The 19,381-nt window shown below is 46.2% G+C and overlaps 1 protein-coding gene across 2 annotated transcripts in view; it reads left to right on the forward strand.

The window, feature by feature from the left end:
* galntl6 (polypeptide N-acetylgalactosaminyltransferase like 6) overlaps nt 1-19,086 on the forward strand; it is a 152,772-nt gene extending 133,686 nt beyond the window's left edge. For both annotated transcript variants that reach the window (XM_076295814.1, XM_076295813.1), the window contains 6 exons: nt 7,088-7,205; nt 10,458-10,565; nt 11,115-11,336; nt 16,261-16,377; nt 16,904-17,053; nt 18,919-19,086. In XM_076295814.1, coding sequence (XP_076151929.1) covers nt 7,088-7,205; nt 10,458-10,565; nt 11,115-11,336; nt 16,261-16,377; nt 16,904-17,053; nt 18,919-19,086 — 883 coding nt within the window. The remainder of the gene's footprint in view (nt 1-7,087; nt 7,206-10,457; nt 10,566-11,114; nt 11,337-16,260; nt 16,378-16,903; nt 17,054-18,918) is intronic.
* Nucleotides 19,087-19,381: the final 295 nt, after the last annotated feature.

The following is a 19,381-nucleotide window of genomic DNA, read 5'->3' on the forward strand; positions in this document are numbered from 1 at the left end:
AGTCCTCAGATCTCATATTGTTTTATGAGAATTGAATGTCAGCTTAACTTAATTTCCAAACAAGACCAGAACTGACATATTAGGCAGTTAAAATTGAATTAAGGGTAACTCTGGTCTTTAAAAAATCTTTGAAAGAAAAAGACAAACTGAAGCTAGAATCTTCAGCTAACTTACTTAAGTGAAAAAGACATGTATTCGGGAATGAGATAAGGATGACAAAAGCCCAGCATTACCGACTGTCATCACTGGCTGCTGAGCGGAAGAAGCACAAAAGCTTCTGGCCGGATTCTGGGTACCAATTCAGCTTTGAGAGCTGGCTCTCCTCCACCAGGCTATTCTACACACGTAGTCAACGCGTAGGAAAGACATCTCAATCAACCCACTGGAGCTACAGATGCTCTCCCTTTCTCTCTCTCTCTCTCTCTCTCTCTCTCTCCCCCTCTCTCTCTCCTTACCTTTATTTCTCTTTTGTGCTGTTAGTGTTTTTTTGTCTATTGCTCAAAAGAGGATGGGAGGGGAAAACAGGAATGAAAGAAACAGACGAGGAAAAATCGAAGCCGCAGGGAGAAAGAAAACACTTCACAAAATCAATAGAGAGCCAGTATTCTTCATACTGCCAGTAATAGTGACTGAATAGCTTGGGATATTTCTCATTAAAGCTAAGCCTCAGAGGAAGGTTAGGAGTAGGACATGGACAGGGAGATTTAAAGCATAATGTAGTAACTACTGTTACTGAATAAGGCAAACAGTTGCAAAATCATGGATGATGAGAGGAAACTGCCTGGGCTAGAAACCGTAACTGGCAGTGTGTGTTCTCTCCTGCGGCTGTCTCCCGATTGGCCGTGGGGCTAAGCTGAGCACCTGTGGGTGAGGTGGGCTTTCTCAGGGGGAGCTCTCAGACCCACAGTCACCGAGAGGCCACATCCCCTCTGTAGCCCCTCTGCCACAGCTGCACACGAGCACTCCGCCAGCACATCGCACGCACGCACGCACGCACGCACGCACGCACGCACGCACGCACGCACGCACGCACTCACACACACACACACACACACACACACACACACACACACACACACACACACACACACACACACACACACACACACACACACACACACACACACACACACACACACACACACACACACACACACACACACACAGCTGTCCAGAGGAGGAGCGAACAAAGAGGCAGACTTTGCTGAAGTGGCCGAGCTAAACAAGGAAAGAAACTTCTGATCTGCTCCACCTGTGAGCCCTGCCCTCCATCAACCACATGCCCACCAAGATCTTGACACCATTTCAAATCCCCTTCTCTCTCTCTCTCTTTCTCTCTCCATCTCTTTCTCCCCTTGTCCTCCTCTCCAGGGCTCTCTTTCCCCCCTTTCCCTTGGTCCTATTTTAATGGTGCAGCAGCACTTGTCTGTCTGGCTGCCTTACACACATTCTCATGCATTGAGCACGCTCAGCTAAGATGCCTTAATATAGATCTTACCGCCTGTTACAAGATGAAAGAGCTCCCACTATCTGTATCAGAGCTCATTTGTGGAATGACTGATCCAGAGAGAAGGCTACGATTTCTCTATCTCTCTCTCTCTCTCTCTCTCTCTCTCTCTCTCTCTGAGAGCGCAGAAGAGAGGGGGGGGAGAGAGAGAGATGAACAGAATGAATCCAGCAGAAATGAGAGAGAGGAGTAGAGAAGGGTGGGGGGGGGGGAGTGAGTGAGTCAGAGAGCGTGTAGGTGCATTAATGAAACGCAAGCAGGATCCGGCTGGATCGGTTCCCTTTTCTTCAGGAATTACCTTCCAGGTTAAAAAACATTACAACCCCATTGCTCCTTCATCCCCACCCCCCCCCCCCCCCCTCGGCCTGCAGTCACCACCTGACCTGCTGGCAAACCCCCCCCCCCCTGCTCACACACCTCCCACCACCACCACATCCCTGGACCCACATCGCCCCCTACTGCCCAGGCGTGGAACCGCCTCCTACCTGTCCCAGCCTGGCCTCCACTACCCTGGCTGATAGTGATCATCAAGTCGATTGCATAGAGGATTAAACCTTAAACCCATATCTATACATTATGATACGTATAGGCCCTGCGTTCATTAGGAGTGGCTCTGGTGTAATGGGGTCACTGTGCCATATGCGCTTGGCAGCGTGCGGGTGCTGTGGAGAGGGCCACTGAGTAATGAGGCCTGTGGAGTGTGTACAGTGGCCCTGCTCTAATAATGATTCATGTACGGCTCCCCTTGCTCCATACGTGTGCCCTTGTGTCTCTGTGCACTGCACATGCATGAGCTTCTCCCGGGGGCTGATGAGATTATGGAGAGGCGTGATGAATGACATCTGGGAATACGCTAGACTTCACACACACACACACACACACACACACCCCGAAACAGTTTTGGTCTTCCTCACTGTTTCTCTTTCTTTGTTTTCTTCTTTTCCATCTCCATCATCCCTCTCTCACACATGAAGTATGCACAGAATATACCATCTCTCTCTCTCTTTCTCTCTCTTGCTCTCTCTCTCTCTCTCTCTCTCTCTCTCTCTCTCTCTCTCTCTCTCTCTCTCTCTCTCTTTGTCTGTCTCTCTCTTTCTCTCTTGCTCTCTCTCTCTCTTTGTCTGTCTCTCTCTAACTCTCTCTTTCTCTCTCACTTTCTTTCTCTCTCTCTCTTCTGGCTCTTCTTTGTTGGCTGTGTCTGACCTTGGCTGCATGGATGTGCATTGCAAATGATTCTCTCTACAAATCTCTTTCTAATCCCCTTCCTCCTCCTCCTCCTCCTCCTCCTCCTCCTCCTCCCTCTGCGCTGGCTGTGAATTTAACTGTTTAATACTACCGTTCTGCCCGGGGATGAAGAGCACGCTGACTGCTCCAATGCTCTCTCCCTCCGGCGTGACTGGGCACTGCCAACGGCACGTCTTTTGTACTGCGGAAGGAGAGAAATCTGCCAGGCGTGTTTTTCCCTGGCTCTCCAAAGTCAATACTGGATTTATATTTTTGGAAATGACTTGGGAAGGGAGCGCGAGGGGGACAGTGTAATGATTGGGAACGAGTGAGCCGCCAGCCCATGTGTCCTCTCCGCATTCCAGCTGAGGCATTTAAGCTGGGTAAATGTTGTATTTGTTAGGAAGTTAATTGGATTTCGCCGGCTCATCTCTTGAATGCAAATTGTGATTGGCATCTGTGACTGCCTTAGGTGGTGCTGGCAGGGCCTGCGTATGAGCCGAGCCAGTGAGCGAGCGAGCGTGCTGATGGACCGGCCAGTGATGAGACAGCGCTCGAGGTGATTTAGTACAGCTTTACCAGTAACCAGCGCCGAGGCTTTAAATGGATGTGCAACAGAGAAGAAAAGTGGATGTGTGTGTGTGTGTGGGTGTGTGTGTGTGTGTAGAGGCCTGATATTAAGAGAGGAAAAGTGGACGTGTGCATGCATATGTGTTTTAGAGGGCAGAAGAAGAAGAAGCATAAGAAAGCAGAGCATTTGTTTAACAGGGACACAGACCCCCTCTGGCAGTAGAGAATGAGAGACTGGCAGGACATTGTGGACACATAGAGGGTCTCCTCCCATTTCATTTCGTACTGCACCATCTCTCCCTTCCTCCTTCTCTCTCTCTCTCTCTCTCTCTCTCTCTCTCTCTCTCTCTCTCTCTCTCTCTCTCTCTCTCTGTCTCTCTGTCCTCTCTGCAGTAACTAACACAGGGCCGTTAATAACCCATTGCACAGTGTTTGCACTCTAAATGAATGTTAGCCAGTGCTCTGACTCTGTTGTATGTAAATAATGTCCACCCCATTCCCCAGCTCTGCACTGCACTGCCGTATTTAACACAAGGAGACACTCGTTAGGACTCATTTCTGGTATCCTGACAGAGCCCCCACCCCACCTCACCTCACCCCACCCCACCCCACCCCACCCCACCTCACCCCACCCCACCCCACCCCTGTGTGCCGCATGCGGCGCCACTCTCTCGGGGGCCTGTAATAATTCTGGCATTGTTTACCAAATCTCCTCAGGCAGCTCGCCTTTTGAGTTGGCTGCCTGCACAATTAGCCTGTGAGTGGAGGTGCAGGGAAGCGGGCGTGCTTGTCAGCACGTAGGTGTCCCTCGCCACCACACACACACACACACACACACACACACACACACACACACACACACACACACACACACACACTGACACACACCCACACACACACTGCCATCCAGCTCCGGAGGCTGAGGTCCCTCAGGGAGAGTGACCATGACGTGAGGAGGTTGTGGGGGATTGAGGGAGCGTGGGCTGGCTGGTGGTGGCTAGAGGGAGAGGAGGGCATACAGATGAGAAGTGTGTGTGTGTGTGTGGGGGGGGGGGGGGCAGAATAGATCATATGAACTGATATTTCTGCTTTTCTTTTATTTCAGCTGATATCCCTTTTTTCTGCTTTATAACTGTACATATCTTTTGAGCGACTAGGCTTAGAAGTGCAAAGTCTCAGACATCCATGTCCACCCTCTCTATGTCTTCTCTCTCCACCTCTGTCCTCAGGGGAAAGGCTCTGACCTTGGCTCACATGCTCCACTGATTCAGAACACTTCTTATGAGTGACACACTGTTTCCCTCACCTAGCCATCCCCCCCCATCCTTTCTCTCTCTCTCTCTCTCTCTCTCTCTCTCTCTCCATTTCCCTCTCCATCTGTCTTTTTGTCTGTCTTGTCTCACTCTCTCCTTTCCTTCATTTCTCTGCTCTTTTGGCTCCGCCATCGACCTGCTCTCTCCCTCCAGACTCCATTCTAATTAAACAGTCAATAGCTCGGCCGCTCTCTCCCGCTCCACTCGCCTTTGTTGCATTTATTAGCTTGTTCTCTTCGGCCGACCCCCTCCGTTCGCCAGAGTCTCTACTAAGAGCCACTGAGATGGGTTTGATTGAGATAACACAGGCTCTCTTGACGCACCTTGTTTCTTTTTTTTTAATGAGACCGTAATTCACAAGCAAACCAGTACACACTCATACTCTGCTGATCTCCTTGGAGACGTGTTCACGGGGAAGTGGACGGTGTGGAGTAGAGTGTTGTAGCTCGCTCGGCAGCTCAGAGTGGCGCTTCCTCCTGAGGTCGGCGGGCCAAGGGGACAGCAACTCCCCTGATTCATCGTCCATCTGGTCTCTAATCAGAACCATCACTAACCAATCAGAGAGCCATCATGAGCCACTAGGCGAGGAAGTAAGGACTATAGAGAAGAGACAGAGCCATGGAGAAGAGTGTGTGTGCGTGTGTGTGTGCGTGTGTGTGTGTACCTCTCTTTCATCAGGTCCCCTATCCCCCATTCTCAAGGCTTTCCATCTCACCTGGCCCTGAGACCGTCCCTGAGCCCCACGGCTTTGTTGTCTGAGAGGATCCCTGAGTACTGGCAGGAACAGAAGGGGGAGAGAAGAGAAAGAGAGTAGTGTAATCTCAGCACCAAAGTGCTTGTTCCTCCATTAGTTGCCTTAATTGAGTGGACTGCAATATTTCAGCGCCTTATTAAATTGGAAGGGAAGCGGGCCACAGGGTATTACACAAGAGCAAATTGATTTTGGCGCCCTGCTCTCCCTCTGCCAGCCTGGCTGTCTCTTACGTTGGCCCTGCTCCTTGTTTGCAGTGGTATATGTGCAGCGGATTTGAGTCATTGTGTTTGCCTGCTTGCCTGCCTGCCCACTTTTTTGGAACTTTCTGTCTCTCAGTGCCAGACATGCTGGTGTGTGTGTGTGTGTGTGTGTGTGTGTGTGTGTGTGTGTATGAGCGAGATGTGGTGTTTGTGTGCTGTGCTAGACCTCTCCAGTCTACTTATGCTCATGGTTAAGTATGCGCCTGCTGAATCACTTACAAAACCACCCACACAAACAAGCAAATAAAAATCAATGAGCTTGAGCAGCCCTGCTTCGTGGATGTAGGATCGTTAACTTATGCTATGATTTGGTTTTAAATGCAGACATGATTCTCAAAGAAGAATATGCAGTACGACCTTGAAAGCATTATAAAAATAAAACAAAGTGACTGTTGAGCCAGATCCGGATTAAACAATGAAATATCTGTCTAACAAGATGCGGGGGAAAAACAACTTCTATTTGACATTTGTTATTTTTCTTTGGCATCAAGAAAGTAAAAGAGGTCTGACTTGGAACATTATTTTAATAATTTTCAAATTTAGATGTACTATTAGCATAAAGCAAGAAACCAAATGAACCTTTTAGGTGGCTTCTTTCCACTGTCCTGGAACTCTTTTATTGTTAAGGTTATAGAAATAATTTTATCTTATAATTACATGTAAGAATGACCGTGCCTAGAGAGTTAATCATTTGGCTATTGTAAGAGCGGTGATGACTTAGCCATGTTTTTTCATAACGCACACAGCATTATCCCAAGCCCCCAATATCTTTGCTGGCCATCCCTCCAGTTCATTTAACGCCTAGAACACGCTGGAATACGTCTCAGTGGATTATACGGATTCCACTCCACGGGCCATGTGGTGGAGGCACCAACGCACATCTGTGTGGGGTCTAAAAAAAACCCTGTTCGGCGGCGCCATAAGCCCTGAAAGAGACTGTGAAAATAACAATGCTTACAGGTTTGGACTGCAGCAGGAGCTCTGGGGAGAAGGAGAGCAGCTACACCGAGCAGATTAAAACCGCATTAGCAGCAGCTGTTGGGGAAGTTTTTTTTTCTTTCTTTCTTTTTTTTATATTGTGCGAATGTCTACTATGCAATCTCCCCAGACTTTGATCTCCACAGAATGGGTATAGGGAGCGTATGGAGGGAATTCCAGCGTTGCTCACTGGGATTATTGTGTGTCTCCAGAGTTTGATAGAGTTTGCCGTTTTCTCCTCCAGTATTGGACATGTATGCGAGAGGCTGCTTGACAAAGGGAAGTAGTTTCTTTTGTGTGAGCCCATAAGTCCTTTCTATGAATATCTCGGTGCTAAATTTGAATGTTTATAAGAATGGAAGGGAGGCTGGCAATGGGCGTTCATGAATCCTTGGTTTTAAAATCTCTGTTGGCAAGTTAAATCACGGTACCATAACACAAACCCTCTCGCACTCTCTGTCTCTGTTTGCCCCTGGCTCAGGTCTCCTGTGATGGCTGGCGGTCTGTTTGCGGTGAACAGGCAGTGGTTCTGGGAGCTGGGCGGTTATGATACTGGCCTGGAGATTTGGGGTGGAGAGCAATATGAGATCTCTTTTAAGGTAAGTGGCCTTTTACCTCGACTGTTCTCTACTTCAATGGGGCTGCAATTCAATTATCTCCCATTTATTTCATATCATTCAGCAATCAGCCCTCACTGATTAAAGTGAATGAAAGCAAAAGCAATTCTGCACATTTCATTTTTTTAGAGAGTGATTACAATTGAAAAGATTTTAATCCATTAGCATCTGCCTAAATAATTCTGTCCCACAATTATTTATCCCTTTGGGTTTAAAACTCGGTTTTCACAATTGCCACCCATATGTCAGTAGTGTGGCACGGCCCGTAGTTCATCCTCCCGGCAAATCCACAGGATGTTCTTCTCTGTGTCTTGAGGCTGAACTATCTCTCTGTGTCCCTATGGAGTCGTTTGTCCTCCATCTGTTGCACTCTGTGAGTACTCCCCAGAGTTGGCTTTGGATTTCCCTTTTTTCAATCTTTTTTATTCTTCCTCCTCTTCCTCTTCGTCCATATTTTCCTGCTGACCAGAAGCTAAAAATAAGGCGACAAAGGACAGCGAGGCGATGCAGTCTCACGATCTGGCCTTAGACACTAACTGGGTTTTCTGCCTCTCTGGTTCTGAGTCCTGAAGCCAGGGAACGTGATTCGGTGTTTTTGATTAAGAGGAATAAAGATCATGATGCAGCACGTAAACAAAATTCATTGTTTATCGCTCCAGACACACCTGCCACTCAGGCACTTTCATTAGGCCTTCCCTCGGCTGTCATTGCGCCTCACGGAACAGCCATCATCTTCCAGCCACCTGTCCTCGAAACCATGGTAACAACAAGAAGACTTCAGAAGTGAAATTGCGGGAATGCAGGTTATTCTTCTCAGATTCATCTTGTAGCAGATTTTTTCTTTTTCTCTCTTTTTTTTTTATTCCAGATTCTGGTGATCCCTCCATGACAGTTGGCTGTGTTATTCCACTTAGGGTGTCTGATTTTCCTGTGATTTGGAGCACTTCAGGCTGACACTATAATACAGGAGGCAATCAAAGGGAAATTCACAATTATCCCACTGCTGAAAGTGACAGCTGAAGTGACAGCCTGAAAGAGCCAGCCTATCTGTCACTGCAGGCGTAAGAACTGCAAAGTCACACGTGTGCAAAAGTTGCATTTGCGTTTCATTCATACAGTGCTCTGAATGTCGTCAGTCAGAAAAGATCTCTGTTATTGACTTCAGGCTATGTTCAATGTCATATAGGTTGGGGGTTGAGGGAGTGTACTGAAGGCACCAGTGTGCATAGCCCTTCAAAGATATACAACCAAAATCATTCCTATGACCCCACTTTCTATATACAGTACAAAGAAAATAATTCATTTGACCCTATTTCATCATTTTTGCCCATCCTTTCCGGAATAGATCTGTATGCCTCCTCTTTTTCCGAGACAGTCTTTCCACATAATGATCAGACGTGTGAAGTGAGTTTGCTCCTTGACCCTGGGTGGGGTATGATCGAGGGCTTGAGCGTTTTGATATGCAGGAGCGTGGAGTGCAAATCCTCACACTCACAGCGAGGGGGATGAGTACAGAGACGGAGAGAGAGAGAAAGAGAGAGGTAGAGAGAGGGAGCGGGAGAGAGGAGACCGACGAGAGACCACGGCATGCCATGGAGTGCTGAAAAATCCATCCTGACCGCCGTACCTCCTCCCGTATGTCACCAGCATCTCAATGACTGCAGACACTTCTGCCAAACAAACAAACATCATACGACCTCACACTTCAAAGGGTGTGTGTGTGTGCGTGTGTGTGTGTGTGTTTCAGCTTGAAGGAGAAAAGGGGATGAGAGGTTCTACGCTCATGTTTGAAAAACTACGGCTGAAAGCACCCATAAAATCTACTTCTCTCCATCTCTGTTTGCGCCTTCCTTGGCCTGTTCGTTTGAAGCGAAAGAGAGAGGAGATGTGTGAGAGTGCCGCACCACATGCCCACTTTTGTCCGATTCTGCTGTCAGACAGGCAGGAGAAACAGGAAATTGGAGCCTGTGGAGAGAGGCGTGTGTGTCTGTACGTGTGTGTGTGTGTGTGTGTGTGTGTGTGTGTGTGTGTGTGTGGTGTGTGTATGGGTGTGTGTGTTTCACAAGCCCCATACAAGAGATTGTGTCTGATTGTTCTGAGCATTGCTCACACAATCACACATCCCCGTAGACCCTTGGACGTGCACTCCCACGGAGTCTGCTCAGTCCAGCACAATGCAGAGAGACATTAACCTCAATTGTGTTGCCCAACACGTCTGTCTCTCTGCCTTTTGTCTGTCTCACGCCTAAAACATTTTCATCCCAGTCTTTTTAATAATACAGTTTTTCTCAGTTGCTAAAACACTAAAACCCATTGGCTGAAGAACGTTCTCAGTTGCTTGAACTCATTAAGCTAATTGTTCAGTCTGTTGTCAATACCTTAAACCATTTCACATGGTAAAACACAGATCTCATTTGCAGATTTGCAGATTTTTAGCAAAACTTTGAACACATTCTCATTCTCAAAACACATTCTGCACTCTAATGCCATCCATACTGGTAAACACAAGTGGCAAAAATTACAGTTTTTTACTCAGTTGCTAAAACACTAAAACCCATTGACTGAAGAAAGTTCTCAGTTGCTTGAACTCATTACACCAATATGACATTTTGGATACATCATTGTATATTCATAGGTCTATAGACCCTTTCAACTGCAGAAACAAACATGTGCGTTCCTAAGGCATTTCTGGATGCACAGAAAACAACATTGATCTAATTGTAACTTGGGGACAAAAGACAAGTTTTAGGTTCAGTAGGTTCATGTATCTTCATTGTTCTGAACATTGCAACCATAAAGGAACAGATTGAAAGGGTCTATACCTGTATAGAGTATATCTATTCATTGGCCTATACTAAGGCAATGATCGGATGGTGTTCAGTAAAGTAATGAGTGTTTATACATTGAGGACTAAGTGTGAATAAGTGGCAAATAAGTGTGGCATTTTGATTCAAGTTACTTCCTGTTAGATTTGTGTGTGTTAGGTAGAAAATTGTGTTTGGTGTTTTGAAAAATGTGTTTTAGGTAATTGAAAACACAGTCAAACACTGAGAATAAGTGTATGTTTTTGCAGATTTGGTGTGGGGTCAAAATTGTATGGCAAGACAAAATTGTGTGACAAGCAAAAATTTAGCATGTAAGCAGTTGAAAAAAATTGTCATTTATATACACTCCCTCTCTCTCTCTCTCTCTCTCTCTCTCTCTGTGTGTGTGTGTGTGTCTTATTTTCCCCAGGTGTGGATGTGTGGCGGCAGCATGTACGATGTGCCCTGCTCCAGAGTGGGGCACATCTACAGGAAGTACGTGCCCTACAAAGTGCCCTCTGGGACCAGCCTGGCAAGAGTGAGTGTGTGGGCAAGTCAACCTTTTCTCAACGCACCCTTACACCCTTACAGCTGGCTTCTGTAACAGCCAGATGGACAAAAAAGACACAGTCCAGTCCTACCATGCTGCGGTACCATACTCACATCATTATCCGAACTGTATCCTGTGTCCCGGTGTGGAGGTAATGACAGTAGAAGTCCCGTCAGGATAGAGCCGCTGTGCCATGTAACACTCTCCGAGCACGGCTCTTCACTTTTGCTGTGGGTGTCGTTGGCAGCCTAAGGATGTGCTGATTAACTAGCACTAAATTTAGACCTGAACCCCGGGCACGTAGTGATCCTGTGCTCTCACACACCCATCAGCTTTTCTCCAGTCTCTCAAGGAAGTCTGTTAACTATAAAAATGATTGAAGGCAGCGACTATTGGTACTGATAGACTGCAGTAGGAGGCACAAACACCCCTTGAATTAGTTGTAGCAGCATTTGTAGTAATCTCTCTCTCTCTCTTTCTCTCTCCCTCTCTCTTTCCGTATCTCTCTCTTCTCGTCTGTCTGTTTTTCTCTCTCAGAATTTGAAGCGAGTGGCAGAGACGTGGATGGATGAGTATACCGAGTTCATCTACCAGCGGAGGCCGGAGTACCGGCACCTCTCCACCGGGGACCTGACCGCACAGAAAGAGCTGCGCAAGCACCTCAAGTGTAAAGACTTCAAGTGGTACATGAAAAACGTGGCCTGGGACCTGCCCAAGTACTACCCTCCTGTGGAGCCACTACCCGCTGCCTGGGGAGAGGTGGGCCAGCTCCGCCACAGCGACACACACACACACACACACACATACACACACACACACACACACACACACACACACACACACACACACACACTCACACAGATACACACACATACACACACACACACACACACACACACACACATACACACACACACACACACACATCATCTCTTACGGTAATATTCCATACTTTAACCATGCAGCAGTGGAGCTTTATTCATTGCTGAAAGGGACTTTATTTTCATATGACTTAGAGTCCCACCACAGAATCCTGTAAAAGACATCCATGTCCAGCCTCCCAGTTCCGTGTTATTGGTGGAAGACGCCTAGTGTTTTTAACGTGCTTGGTTCCCTAAGGCACATCGGTCCTGTGCCTCTCTCTTCCGCTCTCCCCCTCTCCGCGGCCTGAGCTAGCACTCACGCCACTCTATTTGAGAGAGGAGGGCATAACTTCTCCATGACTGTGGTGTTGCACGGTCATGCATTTCAAACACAGGGCTGAGCTCCGCACCCCACCGCCCTCACCTTCCACAACCCCCGTCACCGCCACCACAGGTGGATGTCACCAAGGCTACGGGGAGATGCATGCTGATTTATGGGATGCGCTGTGGGCTGAAATGTAATGCATTTTTCATTTTAGAACAGGCAGGTGGCAGGCCACCCATTTATGGACCCTATTTTAATATACATGTGCACGTACACACACATACACATACATATACATAAAGAAAGGCAGGCAAAATAGGGTTTGCCTCACTGATTCCCCCCATCCATAAACAAACCTGCTCTGTGGTATACATTTTTATTATTTAGCAAAATGATCCCAAGACAAGTCATTTAGGTTGTATTATTTTTCACCTGTCGTATAGGAGAGAGGGAAGCACAGAGACGGGCTTGGGGTGAGGATTAGTTGTTCATCATTTTGGCCTGTCTCTCTCCCTGTCTCTCATGTACACTTACTCTCGCTCTTTCTCTCTCTCTCTCTGTGTGTCTCTCTCTCTCTTTCTGTCTCTCATGTGCACTTACTCTCTCTCTCCCTCCTGCTCTCTTTCTGTCTCTGGATATCTCCCTTGCTCCAAACCCACTCTGATGGAAGTTTAAATTAGGGCTGATAGATTTGCTTCATAAACGCCATTGCTTAATTAATTCCTCCTGCGCTGGCAAAACATCTTTTTTTGCATGCTGAAATGTGTCAAAGACACGAAACAGTCAGGACAAAAAGTAATTAATTTCATATCACATTTAATTGGATTCCATTGTCTACCGTTGGCAGGCACATTTCATGTTGTCCCAGCATGCCATTCTGCATAGACAGTGATAATGGCAATAACTATTTGCTCCTGTCTCCAGTAGGTGCACTAGCCACTTTCCGAAGGTCCATTAGCCATGAACACAGTGGCCTCCCTCCCGCACCTCTCTCTATAAGTTAGAGGGTGGAGGGTGAGTGCCTTTAGGGACAGAGGACTGTAAATCTCCTCAGCCTGCTCAGGGGGAATTTATGCACAGTAAATATCCTCTTTCCTGCAGCGAAATGATAGTAATTTTACTGTCAGGTTGATAGTTTCATTTGCAGGCTTTCCAGGCTGTGGGCTTGTCATCCGTGCTGATATACAGCACAATAAAAGAGCCTCATTGGGCATTCACAGACACCCCTGTGGCTCAGACCTAGAGAGAGGAAGAGAGAGAGTGTGTGAGAAAGACTGAGAGAGAGGGAAAGAGGAGGTGGAAGGGAGAGAGAGAGAGAGAGAGAGATGTGGGGAAGGGAGGAAGGCGTGGGGCACAAATCAGATCCTCTGCACTTCTCCGTCAGAGGACAGGGGTCAAATTCAGCCTGACCCCTTTGCCTCACTGAGTGGCAGTCTGGGTAAATAGTTTGTCGGGTGTCTGCTCAGGGCCCCCACCCCCGCCTCCTCCCCCAGCCATGTCCCTATTGCCCCCTTCCCTCCAGGCAGATTATGGATTCTCCAAGCACCTCTCCAAGTCCCTCTGAGAGGATGCAGTCAGAGATGATGCAGTCATCGGCTGTCTCGGGGACTTAGTCTTCTAGGATTTGAATAGTGGTTGTCAGTCTAGGTGGCATGTTATACAGACAAACACATCTCAGAAGATTGGTAGGTTGGGAAGCAGGGGTTACTAACAATTAATCGTCCATAGCAGTATAATTGAAGGATTTGATTTCTCAGAGTTCTGGAATTGGCTTCAGAACAGTTATGTAGTAGTCATTGATTTTTCATTATTCTCCTAAATGTGGGTTAATGTCATTCTAAAACCATTGTTACCTTGGGAAAGTATGAAGGAAGCAACAGCTCACTGCACATTCCTGCTGCTGTGACCTCACAGAAAAAAAGGGTCTTGCAGTAAATTGTCATCCACCATTCAATTGACTTTTTCTAATAGACATAGTTGCTTCCATGGGAAAAACAGGTCAAATCATTTGGCCTGAATATATCGTTCACTGGCTGACACAAGGGAGAGGCAGCCTGATAATGGGAACAAAAATAAATTGCATGTGTTCCATTCTGTTTTTTTTTTCCCCTGGAAAGAATCAAAATAAACATTTACAACCAGAGGCTACGAAGGAGGCATGTGCATCTGACCCTCCGTTTGGCTTCCATTTTAGTTCCATTTGTTTTGCCCGTGCTCTTCAGTTTTCTGTGCCGGTACCTCATTTGGAAGTGTGACACAACACAACCAGGGAACGCTGTTGCCTGTCACAAAATAATTGGAAGCAATAATAGTCACTTAAAGGAGGCTTTTGTGGAGAGGCCAGTGTTAATTCTGCACCCGCGCCAGCTGTAATAAAGGGAACTGCCACTGAGTTGTCACACATCAGGATGAGGCGCTCTCCCACATTTTAAAATAGCTCGTTTCAACACTGGAGGAGGGAGGAGAGAAAGCAAAGAGAAAAAAACAACAACACCTGTTTGACTCTCAGTCTTGCACACCATGAAGGAAATAGTGTGCTGTGATTAGTGTGAAAAGAAATTGTGTTGTGAATGGATCTGTTCAAGGGAGCATTTGCCAATGGCCTGTCTTTACGCTCAAGCTTACACCTGTCAGTCCTTTATCACATTAACGACTAAAATGTCTGATGATGATAGAGACACTTTCTGCGATGATGTGGACAGCACTAGTTCGATTTTAAGATTAAGGCAATACTCTTACTGGTAAGGCAGTGTCAGGTAGCCTAAATGTTGTTTTGTAATTACCTTCATTAACCCAATTAATCATACTCAGAGTGACCAGGCGTCTTCAACAGGTAGCTCTCAAATTCAGACATCCTGCACCCTTCTGATACAACATGATTATTTGCCAGTTAATCAAATGACACTGCACCCTAGAGGTTTGGTTAGTTAGTAATGTAGGCTGGGCATGAGGTGATATATGACATACTACCCAGGACACACCAGAGTTGACAATGACTATGGAAAATAACCGGGCCAATATAAGTAACAATTATACTGCTTGTGAGGAATTGTGTGTGTGTGTGTGTGCGTGTGTGTGCCTCTGTCTCAGTCATAACGATGTGACATCAATCTCGACTTCACCTAAATCCACAGCAATTTTCCCATGCTTTCCAAGTAGCAGACAGAGTAAAGTACTTGAAAGGAGCCTTAAATGCATAAACAAAGCTTATTCAATAACTGTGATTACATGCTACTACCACTAATATCAAACATGAGTAGCTCTCAGCAACATTCATTTGTCGAAGTAGAAAATATTTTGGAAACACCTGATGAAGTACTTTCAGTGCACTTTAGCCTAACTCCTTATTGGAGTTTTGGCAGTCTTTTGCTACACATAGACTGTGTTTGATGATGCATGTCCTGGATTCCAGCACAAGTCATTAATCGGAATGTGCTCCATAACATAAACAGGAATATAAATGGAATATTGCATAAACAGCTCATACAAACACATAAACACTGTAACAAATTTAGTCTTAGAATAAGATCAATAGTTAGATTGAATGATGGCTACATCTTTATCTGCCTAGTTCAGCTAATCACAGACATTGACAATAAAATATGCCAGTCCTAACAGTGTAGTTGCACTTGCATGTTTTTATTCCTGTAAGCTTTTATATAAACCAAATGATGTATCTCTATTCAGTCTCTTAGTCCACGTGTAAGCTGTATGGTTAATGTGTTCAGCACTGTCCTGCAGTACATCCATGCCATTGGGAGCTACACAAACCATGCATAAGTCAGAGAAAGTAGAAGAGGAAGAGGATCCTCCATAACTCACCGTAACTGCATCCGAAACATACTAAAGTGCAAATGGTAGCTCATGCCTCCGCCTAGTGGCACATGTGGGTGGTACAGATTGAATGAAAATAAAACTTAGCATTGATGCAGCACTGGTTCTGTGGCGCTGCGTGTGTGCTGTGCTGTGCTGTGGCAGGGGTCCCTTTCACCTTGCTGGAGGGACACACAGTGGCGGGGGGTCAGCACCTGGGGGGGGCGAGCGAGTCACGCATGGAGGCACAGGACACCTGGCACTGTCCTGCTCAGGCCATTTCACATGCACACATCCCAGCCTCATGCATTATGGAGACGCACCTCGAAACTGCCGAGCGCGCTGCCGGAATGCTTTAAAGAGAATTAGGCAAATGCGACGGTGCATCAAAAAATGGCTTTGAAAGTTTGCTCTCAGCGGGCACTGGAATGAAACGAACTATACACACACAGCAGAGTGTGCCAGGGGAAGAGGAGAGGACTGTTGATCATGAATCACTTGTTAAAAATGCTGATTTTCTGCTGAGTCAGGATAAAGAAGAAGGGGATAGGGGCGCATCAAGGGTTTGGGAGAGCATTTCTGCCTTTACCTTATTTAGGTCCTTTTGGTGTGTAGAGATCAAATGACGGTGTGCTGTGAGCCGGTAACTGAAGCAGGATCTGTGTCTGTGTGTCTCCCACAGATACGCAATGTGGCGTCAGGGTTGTGTATCGACTCCAAGCATGGCTCAACAGGCACAGAACTGCGCCTGGACGCCTGTCTGAAAGAGGGGGCTGAGCGCACGTGGGCACATGAACAGGTAAGGCACCATGTACACACACACACACACACACATACACACACATACACACACACACACACACACACACACACACATACACACACACACACACACTGCTGTTGGGATTGCAAGTGTACAATAAGAGAGCGATTTCAAGCACACACACACACACACCACTCAGCTGTGACTCGGCAGACAGACTCGCTCAGCACAGCTGCACGGGCGATGGCAGTGCCGCGACCTCACAGTGGAGACAGAGTGCCATGCTGGGCAAATTGCAGCCTCATAGACTCCCACGAGCTGCTTGATGGCTATTGTCTGGGGCTCCACTTGCACTCTGGAGGGAAGTTCGTGCTTTGGATCACTGTCAGTAGCAGCACTTGGAGGAGGTTGAGATCATGCAGGGCATCAGGAAATACACAGCTTTAGTGTTGGTTCTTGCTTGGCTGAAAAATATCATGTCTCTTACGTTAATAATAAACAAATGTAAGTTACTAACTGTCAGGCTGACAGATCTGAGCCTTGCATCCCTTGTCCCCGTTAGATTTTTACTTTTGGTTGGCGGGAAGACATCCGGCCCGGTGACCCCCTCCACACCAGGAAGTTCTGCTTCGATGCCATCTCCCAGAGCAGCCCCGTCACACTGTACGACTGCCACGGAATGAAGGGCAATCAGCACTGGAGCTACCGCAAGGTAACAGCCATCAATCTGCATTACAGCGCCGCCATTTCACGGCAACCTGCTGACCTTCCTTTAAACCAAGATCCCGTAGCAGGCACCATAGCAGGGGCTCATCTACATATATTAACCTACAATAGAGGCCAGAGGACGACCACTGCACAAAAGATTACAAACTGTAGAGACTATACACATAGATGCAGTATTGCATAGTGTTACTCATTGTTACTCAGGTTTACCTCACAGAGTGATGAACATCACATGCCATGAAGAGAAATTAAAAGTGAAATCAGTGAGGAGACCAAGACTTCCTATGAAAATATTACAATCAGCAAGTGCTAGAAGTAATTTGAATTGTCCATTTCTAGATAATGTAGACTAACCAGCTAATGTGGGGGAGTTGCTGTGTTGGATGGGGGCTTTGCTCAAATAATTTGGTCAGCAGCCGCCACTGCTTCATAACAACAAAATATTTAGCATTTTGCTTACACCTGCATAACTGAGATACATAGGCCTATTTACAGCAAAGCTCTGTTAAAACCATTAAGTACATCACCTTGATTGCTATGTAAATTATATACTGCAGTGACCATAATATGGTTGTGATATTAGATATAGGACTAATATTTGCTTATCCATCCAAACTCATAAACAACTACCCTACTTAAAATACAGCACAAGAGGAAGAGGAAGGAACCAATCCTCTAATTGCAACTCATGCTGGCATGAACATTAAATCTAATAGTGGATGTACTGTATCGGGGGGGGGTTGTACAATGGATAAAAGCTATTAAGTAGACCATCGATGTAATTGCTTTCATATGTATTTTTGTAATAATTTGGTTTGATCAAATATAGGTTTACTATTCACACATGACAATATTATACATTAATCAGTGCTGCAGTGCATTCTATTTAATATCCACTGAATGTACTCTTTAATTGCGTGCAAAACGAGTAAGGATAGCAAACCCAAATAGGGAATATTAATTAGTGGAAACTAGTCCAGTTATATTAGGGCCATAAAGTTTCTTCCTCCTCTTTGTTGCATCTGAATAACTTTGACATTGACCTTGTAAAGATGTAATTAACAATACCCATGTTATACAGTATATGGGTATTAGCTGATGTAAGCATCATAGAGATGAGCTGGTTTGTTATTGTTGTGCCGGGTGGTAAGAGGTCAGAACAGAACCAATCTTATTGAGGAAGGCATGAGGAACCACATTTATTTGGGCTGCACTGCACATAATACTTTGTTCCAACTGAATCTATGAGCTCATTACCTAACCATTTAAACCAGAATGACAAAAAAATGACAATTACTGTGTGTTTGTAATCATAGAATAGTGAAATGAAGGATTCTACTGAGGGCAGAAAATTGTAATCAGAGATTTCGTTCTGAGAGGGTTGAGTTTTGGGAGCTCAAAAGGGCAAGTTTGATCTAAACCATTCATCATACAATTATTATTTTCTGTCAGTATTCCACAGGAGTTCAGTGTATGTTTTAAATGAATGAAAGAGTGCAGGCAAACTACAGACTTGCAATTACAGAAGAAGCCTGTAACATGCTTTACTTTGCCTCTCAAGTCCCAAAATAGATCGTCTGTTCCATCATGCTCTTGTAATTTTATTTTTACACTCTGGCTACTCAGGCTGAGTGAAATGTTTTGTCTGGAAGAAAAAAATGCTTGACTGTGTATACTTCCCTGAAACAACCTCTCTAATCTAACTAAAGCAAAAGTGAGATATGAGATGTGGATTTATTCCACTGTCAAAGTCACAGTGACTGCGTTTCTCATTTATTTTCGCTGCTTTCATTTTATGGTTTCTAATTCTTCCAATACCCCCCCCCCCCCCCCCCCTACTCTGGATTGCAGGATAAATCACTCTTCCACCAGGTAAGCAGCGGCTGTATGGACAGCAGCCTCAGTGATAAGAGGATTTTCATGAACAAGTGCGACCCACTGTCGGAGACGCAGCAATGGCTGTTCCAGAGAGTCAACGCCACCGTTTTGGACAAATTCAACAGCGCCGCCAGCTCCTAGGCATGCTGACAGCCTCCATCCTGCCTCCTTAACACACACACAGCAGCCAAGCAAGCAGCTGTCTCCCAGACCTCACAGGGTCCTCAGCGATAGATCTTAGCAGCAGAGCTGAACAGTTAACTAACTGTGTGCATCATGTCTGCATACATGCACATGTGTGTGTGCGTGTGTGCGTGTGTGTGTGTGTGTGTGTGTATGTGTTTGATCTGTCTGAGGCCCTTACGCTCTGGGAGTTAGACCAAAGTGGATCAAAAGTACTACACCCAGAGTCCAAAGCCGTGGAGACTGCAGTGGC

Source organism: Alosa pseudoharengus, unplaced genomic scaffold, assembly GCF_046254945.1.
Source record: "Alosa pseudoharengus isolate Yale_2024_CS ecotype anadromous, Long Island Sound unplaced genomic scaffold, YU_APseudo_1.1 YU_APseudo_1.1_scf_2, whole genome shotgun sequence".
Lineage (NCBI taxonomy): Eukaryota > Metazoa > Chordata > Actinopteri > Clupeiformes > Clupeidae > Alosa > Alosa pseudoharengus.